Source organism: Oncorhynchus mykiss, chromosome 20 (genome assembly GCF_057628025.1).
Source record: "Oncorhynchus mykiss isolate SJ-2025 chromosome 20, ASM5762802v1, whole genome shotgun sequence".
Classification (NCBI taxonomy): Eukaryota; Metazoa; Chordata; class Actinopteri; order Salmoniformes; family Salmonidae; genus Oncorhynchus; species Oncorhynchus mykiss.
This window is the reverse complement of record NC_143041.1, coordinates 15834535-15844595: the sequence shown is the minus strand read 5'-3', so window position 1 is coordinate 15844595 and position 10061 is coordinate 15834535. Positions and strand designations below refer to the sequence as shown.

The window sequence follows — 10061 nt, the reverse complement described above, 5'->3', positions numbered from 1 at the left end:
GACTGTGTATATTGGTTCCTGACTTCCCTGAAAAGTTGCATATCGCACTGGCTATTCGATGCTAATGCAGAACGCCACAGGATGTTTTTTGCGCTGGTCAAGGGCAATCAAGTCTGGGGTGGTACCAAGGGCTATATCTGTTCTTAGTTTTAAATTTTTTGAGTGGGGCATGCTTATTTAAGATGGCGAGGAAAGCACTTTTAAAGAGCAACCAGGCATCCTCTACTGACGGGTCAATATCCTTCCAGAATACCCGGGTCAGGTTGATTAGAAAGGCCTGCTGAAGTGTTTTTTGGAGCGTCTGACAGTGATGAGGGGTGGTCGTTTGACCGCGGACCAATTACGGACGCAGACAATCAGGCAGTGATCGCTGAGATTCTGGTTGAAGACAGCAGAGGTGCATTTAGAGGGCAAGTTGGTCAGGATGATATCGAAGAGTTACGGATTACGGATTTAGGCTTGTACCTGGTAGGTTCCTTGATAATTTGTGTGACATTGAGGACATCTAGCTTAGATTGTAGGACGGCCGGGGTATTAAGCACATCCCAGTTTAGGTCACCTAACAGTACAAACTCTGAAGATAGATGGGGGGCAATTAATTCACATATGGCTCTCTCTCAATTCAATTCAATTCAAGGGGCGTTATTGGCATGGGAAACATATGTTAACATTGACAAAGCAAGTGAAGTAGATCATATACAAAAGTGAAATAAACAATACAAATGAACAGTAGACATTACACTCACAGAAGTTCCAAAAGAATAAAGACATTTCAAATGTCATATTATGTATATGTAGTCTCTCTCTCTCAATCTCTCTCACACACTCTCTCTCCCTCTCTCTCACTCCATCTCTCTCCCATAAGTAGCAGAACTGATAGAGAGAATAAAAAAGAATAGGAAGATTTTTGTTGTGGATTAATGAGAAATTAAATGTCCATGTCATTTTATTTACAGATTAATTTTGAATCTCTGTTCATTCTATGGGTGGACACATTTGCAGTTCAATTTTTTTCCTGTAGATGACAGTTGTTCTCTGTTCTGTCCCGCTGGAGACCTAACAAGACACGAAGAAGTCTGACCTCCAAAAATGTGACAGCCTTGCTAATCTATCCCCGATATATCGGTCTGATTTATCAGAAACAACGTCAATATGAAGACATTTCATAATCACGGAACCTGTACAATATGTATGGTCGTCTCAACAACACGTTTCAAATACATACATTGTTAGACGTTTTACCAGTACAAGATTTTACTCGATTATTGACCTGTTTTGTCTGGTAGATATATGGAAAAACATGCTTGCGTTTTCCTTGCAGATCTTCATGAGTTGACGACGGCTGTGTGTACTCTGACATAAATAAACATGGTTGGAACCAAAACATTAGACTTCTACACGGTAGAACTGTCGGATACAGTAGGATTCTGAAGAAGAATTGTCATACTGCATTTATTCGTGTAATATGAACGGTTGATAGCTAACGAGTTACAAACTTGTTAACAGTTGGCTAACGTTAGCTACCAACAGTAACCCCGAGATTACTAACTCTAGCTAGCTAGTGTACACCCAGGACTGTAAAGATGTTGCAGTGTGTGTCTCGGTCGTGTTTGAGGAACGGGAGAAGCATTGTCGACTACGTCGTCAGATACGGCTGTACTCAGACAGCACGAGGTCTGTCGAGCTTGGGCTCCGGTAGCACCGTGAGAGCTCCACGTTCCTGGTCGGTTCACCCGGTAACGGACATCAACCGAAGAGCCTTCACTGGGTCTGTGTCGGTGAGTTCTAGAAGAACCGGGGATGTCCAGGAATCACCGGGCGTTGAGGACTTCGGATCTCTTTCCGCTGATTTTTCCTCCAGACGGGCCTTCCGGAAGACCACCCCAGAGCTGCAGGAGATGTTGTATCGGGAGGAGAGGCAGGCGGCCGGGCAGGAGGAGGAGAGGGAGCCGGTGGCCTTCAGGTCTAGGACTGGGCGGAGGAACACACAGTACTGGTACTTCCTTCAGTGTAAAAGACTCATCAAGGAGAACAAGGTACAGCGATCTCTCTCTTTATCTATCACCCCCTCTGGTTCTCATCTTTCTTTCTCTGTCCCCTCATCCTATGTCACTGTATCAGACACCTGAGAAGGAGGTAGGGAGGGAGGAATGGTTGTGTGAAACGTCATCGACAGCCACCAGATTGCTATAACATGATGTGGTTAGCTGATACTTGAAATACCTATTCAGGCGTTGTAAGGTCTGGCATGCATCATTAACGTCTGAGCAGGAGAGCATAACCCATGCTTGAGGCTGAGATGCTGGATGGAGAGAGACTCCAACCTGAAGAGTAGGTTATAACTACACTCCTCTGACCCCTAACCTCTGATCCCTAACCCTCAGCTGTCAGAGGCTCTGTTTATGTTCCAGAGTGATGTGTTGGAAGGAGAGTCTCCACTCTGAAGAGTATAACTACACTGTTGTGGCCTCTAACCCCCAGCTGTCTGAGGCCCTGTCCATGTTCCAGAGCGGGAGAGGCTTCAACCTAAGGAGTAGAACTACACTGCCCTGACCTCTAACCCCTGACCTCTGACCCCAACCCCGGAGGAACTGTTCCTGTCAGGCCCCCAATGTTTGTTCTGGAGCGTGAAGTCACGAGTTCTGTTGGTCAGCTACTGCGTAGCAACCTAGCAGTGCCAAAAGCACTGATTTGCCCTAGAAAGCCTATGTAAATTTACGGACGTCAGAAAAGCCACAAAATAAAATTGCGGTTATGTTATGAAGGTTCTGGGCTCTAAAATTAGTATAGCATGATCAAGTTCGATCCTCACGTTGAATTCTTTTAAAGTTTGCTACAAATCAAGATATTTAAATAGTGATCCATTCTGGCTACTACAGTACCGGTCAAAAGTTTGGACACACCTAATCATTCCAGGGTTTCTACATTGTAAAAAAAATGGCGAAGACATCAAAACTATTAAATAACACATATGGAATCATGTAGTAACCAAAATCTAAATATATTTTATATTTGAGATTCTTCAAAGTAGGCACCCTTTGCCTAGATGACAGCTTTGGACACTCTTGGCATTCTCTCAACCAGCTTCATGAGGTAGTCATCTGGAATGCATTTCAATTAACAGGTGTGCCTTGTTAAATTTGTGGAATTTCTTTCCTCAATGCATTTGAGCCAATCAGTTGTGTTGTGACAAGGTAGGGGTGGTATACAGAAGATAGCCCTATTTGGTAAACGACCAATTCCATATTATGGCAAGAACAGCTCAAATAAGCAAAGAGAACGACAGTCCATCATTACTGTAAGACATGAAGGTCAGTTAATATGGACATTTCAAGAACTTTGAAAGTGCAGTTGCAAAAACCATCAAGCGCTATGGTGAAACTGTCTCTAATGAGGACCGCCACTGGAAAGTAAGATCTAGAGTTACCTCTGCTGCAGAGGATAAGTTCATTAGAGTTACCAGCCTCAGAAATTGCAGCCCAAATAAATGCTTCAGAGTTCAAGTAACAGACACATTTCAACATCAACAGTTCAGAGGAGACTGTGTGAATCAGGCCTTCATGGTCGAATTGCTGCAAAGAAACCACTTTTAAAGGACACCAATAAGAAGAAGAGACTTGCTTGGGCCAAGAAACACAAGCAATGGACATTAGACCTGTGGAAATCTGTCCTTTGGTCTGATGAGTCCACATTTTAGAACTACAGCTGCCGTGTCTTTGTAAGACCCAGAGTAGGTGAACGGATGATCTCCGCATGTGTGGTTCCCATGGTGAAGCATGGAGGAGGTGGTGTGGGGGTGCTTTGCTTATGACACTGTCTGTGATTTATTTCGAATTCAAGGCACACTTAACCAGCATGGCTACCACAGGATTCTGCAGCGATACGCCATCCCATCTGGTTTGCGCTTAGTGGAACAATAATTTGTTTTTCAACAGGACAATGACCCAACACAACTCCAGCCTGTGTAATGGCTATTTGACCAAGAAGGTGAGTGATGGCGTGCTGCATCAGATGACCTGGCCTCCACAATCACCCAACCTCAACCAAATTGAGATGGTTTGTGATGAGTTGGACCGCAGAGTGAAGGAAAAGCAGCCAACAAGTGCTCAGCATATGTGGGAACTCCTTCAAGACTGTTGGAAAAGCATTCCAGGTGAAGCTGGTATAGAGAATGCCAAGAGTGTGCAAAGCTGTCATCAAGGCAAAGGGTGGCTACTTTGAAGAATCAAATATAAAATATATTTAGATTTGGTTAACACTTGTTTGGTTACTACATGATTCCATATGTGTTATTTCATAGTTTTGATGTCTTCACTATTATTGTACAATGTAAAAAATTGTAAAAATATAGAAAAACCCTTGAATAAGTAGGTGTGTCCAAACTTTTGACTGGTACTGTATATACATTTGTCGTCACAGAGGACGGCAGGCTACAAGGAGGCTCAGGTTGACTCTCTCAGGCAGGATGAAAACCACTACATTAACCATGATTCATTGCTAGTTACGGCCACTTTCACCATTATTCCCAGCGTTTTTTGGTTGCAATTCAGCAATATGGTGCACTTCAAATACTTCTTGTGCCATCTGGTTTTCCATAGGAATACGTGGATGACGTCACTATCTACTAGTTTTAATGTCTGCGGTTCACGTTCCTGTGTGAGATGTTGGAGGTAAAGAGGCTCCAACCTGAAAAGTGTAACTATACTGTTCTGACCTGTAACCCCTGACCCCTAAACTCTAACCCTCAGCTGTCTGAGGCCCTGTCCATGTTCCAGAGGGAGATGTTGGAGGGAGAGAGACTCCCACCTGAGGAATATAACTACACTGTCCTGATAGGAGGCTGTGGGCGAGCAGGACATCTCAAACACGCCTTCAAACTCTACAACGACGTACGTATAGAGACCAGACACACCCGTGCACACATACACACACACACACACCCGTGCACCCCCCCCCCACGTGCACACACAACAGTGTTTTCAATAGGATTCTTTTCAGCAGCGATGGCAAAGTTATCGGGGGAGGGAGATGGTGGGCATGGCCTATGGCGCAGTTTTAGAGGCCCTCTTGACCAAAGAGACAAAATGTTGCTGTTTTAAAGCAAGATTTCTGCAATTATACACATTTTGCCATGTTTTGTACTTTGTTCTTGTGCTATCTCAAACATAAACAAAGTGACTCAAACATAACAAAATCAGTTGGGCCCCCATGCCATGCATTAACATGTTAGATTATCCCTGATGGTCCAGTTCTCAGAGATGATCTTGTTTAAAAAATAAATAGATCCATTATCTTTTCTATACACTTTATATCTAGTTTTAGTCATTTAACTTAACACTGAAAATGTTACACCATCCCAATTTTTTAAATAAATTGTATTTCTTTTTGCGGTGGAGGCCACGATTTAGCAGCGGTGCACTATAGGGAAACGCTGTACATACACAGTGACTCAAACGCACACAGACACACACATATGTTTCTCCCTCACCCCCAGATGATGATAATTATGGTGTATGTGTTTAATGTGATGTGTTTGTGTGGGTGACAGATGAAGAAGAGAGGTCTGGTTCCTAGCGACGCCACCTACACCGCTCTGTTCAACGCCTGTGCCGAGTCACCACGGAAACAAGCCGGGCTGCAGCAAGCCATCCACTTGGAGCAGGAGCTGCGGCGGAAGAACCATCCCCTCAGTGACATCACATACCACGCCCTGCTGAAGACACACGCCCTCACCAACCACCTTCGAGCCTGTTTACACACACTGCGGGTAACTTTAGCCCCTGACCTCTAACACTTTCCCTCAGCAAACACCTCAGAGCCTATCTACACACACTTATCCCTTGACCTCTATAGACAATAAAAACATAAGACCATATTAGATTTCAAATGTTTCTCTTTATGAGATATTCAGGGCCTTTGTACATCCAAACAAAGTGTGTGCATTTGTTTGTTTGTAGGACATGCTACAGGCTGGTCATGCAGTAACTCAGGAGACCTTCCACTTCCTGCTGATGGGCTGTGTGAGAGACAGAGTCACTGGCTTCAGACAGGCCCTGCAGGTAACACACGCACACACATGTATTCAAACTTCTAAAACTGTTGTGTGTGTGTATAATGTGTGTGTGTGTGTTAGGTGTATCGTCAGATGTTGAGGATGGGGATTCGTCCCGACGTCCAGAACTACAACCTTCTGCTCCGCGCTGCTAGAGATTGTGGGATAGGTAACCCCGCCGTGGCCTCTGCCCTGCTGCTGACCTCTGATTGCGGCCAGGAAGGTCAAGCGGTAAAGGTCAGGGGTCAGGGGTCGGCTCCGCTGGACGTCGACGCTCTGGAGAGTCAACTGTTCACACAACACCCCGACAACGACCTTAGTCACCATAGCAATGACCCTAGCAACATCCTCAGACACCATAGCGACCTGGACAGTAGTGTGGTTGCCCCGATAACAACCCAACTGGTGATGGTGAGGAAGGGAGGAGAGCAAGAGGCTCCCATTGGTTCTCTCCCCTGTCTGTCAGGAACCAGTTCCCACCCCCCCAACCTGCTGGACCTATCAGTGGGCAGGGCTGAAGAGGGGGGTGTGGTCTCGCTTGGTGTGGTGAGCGGAATGTTTGATAGGCTGGCGCTGATGGGCGGGGCCCAGGGCTTCCTGGATAAGATGGCCACTGCGGGGCTCTGCCCAGACATCAGAACTCTCACACTATTAGCTGACACCATGGAGCCCGGCATCCAATCACTGCACAGCCTGCTGGCGGTCGCTAAGCAACACGGTGTGAAGCTGGACGCAGCGTTCTACAACAGTGTGATCCGCAGGGCAGCACGTGCTGGAGACCTACAAGAGGCTAAGGTACACACACACCGTCACTATGTACACACACACACCATCACTATGTACACACACACACCTGAGAGGTATACTACATTTTAAACCAGATCTACTCAGGGTTTTACTAAAGCTAGCCGGCTTCAGTTAACTTCACTTTCCAGCTCAGGCTTCAACCGTACTACGACGCTAGATATTGCTTTCCGCCTGCCGCTAACTTTAGCAGGCTTGTAACTGCGTGTGCATGTTGCACGCAGCTAGTCGAACGCCAAACTCCATCGAGACGATGCTGAAACGTCAATCTATGGGCGAGTCAGTGCACCATTTTTATTTGTGCGGAAAGCAAGATGAAGGAAAAGAGATCTTGCAAATTCAGCAGGTTATGGTGTGAAATAGGTTTGTTGAAGTGCTGTCTTTATTTTATCACATCTCGTTAATGCCATCTTTGGTGTGCTTTCGGATGCTTATCATTGCACAAGCACCTTTTTTCCCCCACTCCTATCAATAAAATAACACAAGTTATAAACAAGTTTTACTGTGCGTGAACTTTCAAATGCTTTCTGTCATTACTAAATGTGCAATGTGATAGGAATTTTAACATGACTATTTTTAAATACAAAAAAACTTGATTAATCAAATATTTCATCAGTCTTCCTCAAATGAAAGGGGTGATGATGCAGTCTTTGTGAGAGGGAGGGAATCTTATATTTCATTCACCCTCAACTAGTGGCTCAGCCATTACATTCATGGTAAGTGGAGTTAGCCTGCCACGGAGCAGGTTAGTTCTGAATGATTCGTTGCCATAGAAATGTACCTGGCTAAAAGGTGAGCCCCCTTCGTGGTATCTGTTATCCCCTAGTTGACCTCAGAGTTGACCAAAGTTACCTCACTTAACTCCTCAAACCACTTACGTAGTATAGGGCTCTGAAGTTGTACCAATGTTGTTGCAAGGTGTGTATGTTTTCTAACTGTGTGTGTGTGTGTGTGTGTGTGTCAGGCAGTGATGTGTGTGATGCAGGAAAGACGTGTGCGTGCGGATGTACGGACATACGGCAGTCTGGCTCTGGGCTGCAACAGACAGACAGATGCCCTACAGCTGCTGGGGGTCATGCAGGTAACACACACACACACACACACACACACACACACACATGATTACGTTGCCCCGGGTTGAACTGAGCTATGGCCTGTCACGTGACCGGGGTGAAGCTAGGTGGGAGAGGCCCGCCCTACTGCTCGATCATATTGTCAACAATGCAGCATGACGCATAGTTCACAATTAATCAACAACTCCTTTCCATAAAATGTCTGAATTTTCTAAGTAGTTTTCATTGAGAAGGCAGATAAATAAATACAAGTGTTTTTATCAGAGCAATCATTTTTGCATGTGAAAACACAATCCTACTCCTTACACCACGTGCATAACCTAAGCCGACGGGACGTCCGTCTATCACCTGGGAGGCAACCCGCTTCCAAAACAAATGCAATCATCTGGGCCAGTTTATTAGAATCCCCTCTGTGTTTCCTGCAGGCGGCGGGGGTGCAGCCCAGTGTGCAGGTGTTCTCTGCTCTTATTGGCTGTGCCAGCAGGAGGCTGGACTATGTGTATCTGAGGCTGGTGCTTAGAGCCATGAGGGAACACAACGTCCCACCTAATGACATCATCATCACTCAGCTAGAACACGCCTCCCAGTACCCGCCCAACTATAACCAGGTAGGGAGGAGAGGGCATGTGCGTGTGGTATCTAATCATGTGCATCGGTTTGTCATTACAAGTGCAGAAACAACAGATCATAGGTTTGAGTCTCACATCTTTCTCTCTCTTTCCCTACCCCTCTTTCGCACTCCCTCTCTCTGTCAGTATAAGTTTAGGAACACCTACCTGTCTCAGATTGATGGTTTCCGTGGTTACTACCACCAGTGGCTGACCACCATGCCTGCCCAGGAGACAGGAGGACCTGAGAGAGACCACCCTGCAGAGACGAGACAAGATGGACACCAGCAGGCAGCAGCAGCAAGGCGACACCGCAAGCAACACAGCTGAACACACACACCTTTGTACCCGCACTCGCACACACACACTGCAAGCATTGTAAATGTGAGCGTCTACAACCCCAGAACCATGATGCTGTTACTCTAAGTGTCGTCACGTGTCCTGTAAATATCAGATGAGGCTGGTGGGAGGACCTATAGGAGGATGGGCTCATTTGTAATGGCTGGAATGGAGTAAATGGAACAGTCAATCATGTGGTTTCCATATGTTTGATGTCTTTGACACGTTTCATTTTTTTCCATTCCAGCCTCTACAATGAGTCTGTCATCCTATAGCTCCTCCCAACAGCCTCCAATGAAATATATGTAAACTGTTATGTTTCTTTTATGTAATAAACTTACAGTAATAAAACTTGGTCTGTGTATTAGGCTTGGGCAGTATCAAGATTGTCATACCTTCATACCTACAAGGGGCGCTGTTTTCAAACCCCTCTAATCCAAAGGTTAGCGATGCTAACAAGTACATAGTGCCTTGCGAAAGTATTCGGCCCCCTTGAACTTTGCGACCTTTTGCCACATTTCAGGCTTCAAACATAAAGATATAAAACTGTATTTTTTTGTGAAGAATCAACAACAAGTGGGACACAATCATGAAGTGGAACGACATTTATTGGATATTTCAAACTTTTTTAACAAATCAAAAACTGAAAAATTGGGCGTGCAAAATTATTCAGCCCCCTTAAGTTAATACTTTGTAGCGCCACCTTTTGCTGCGATTACAGCTGTAAGTCGCTTGGGGTATGTCTATCAGTTTTGCACATCGAGAGACTGACATTTTTTCCCATTCCTCCTTGCAAAACAGCTCGAGCTCAGTGAGGTTGGATGGAGAGCATTTGTGAACAGCAGTTTTCAGTTCTTTCCACAGATTCTCGATTGGATTCAGGTCTCTCATTCAGGATTCAAAAATTGCGACAGGTGAAATGAAGAACGCAATCTTTATTTCCTAATGTTTTGCACAAGTTGACTGCAGGTATTTACTTAGTAACAAATATTCAAATTTATAAAAAATAAAAGGAAGTTTCATCAGTTGAAAAAACATCCCGTGGGGTTTTCCAAATACCCCATTATACGTTATACCACTCAAGTCTACTGTGTATGCTTGACCAAAGATGGTGGGTTTTATGACTTATAAGTGTTTGGACTGCATAAACCAGAAATATCTGCTATGGTACCTACGCATGTCACT

The 10061-nt window shown here is 45.0% G+C and overlaps 1 protein-coding gene across 1 annotated transcript; it reads left to right on the top strand.

The window, feature by feature from the left end:
- Positions 1 to 937: 937 nt before the first annotated feature.
- On the top strand, positions 938 to 9227 carry ptcd1 (pentatricopeptide repeat domain 1). The gene is made up of 8 exons (XM_021575690.3): positions 938 to 2036; positions 4749 to 4889; positions 5549 to 5767; positions 5958 to 6059; positions 6134 to 6847; positions 7821 to 7937; positions 8355 to 8537; positions 8685 to 9227. Exons 1-8 carry the CDS (start codon positions 1584 to 1586, stop codon positions 8865 to 8867), a joined length of 2112 nt encoding a protein of 703 aa, XP_021431365.3. The 5' UTR covers positions 938 to 1583; the 3' UTR covers positions 8868 to 9227.
- The last annotated feature ends 834 nt before the right edge of the window (positions 9228 to 10061 follow it).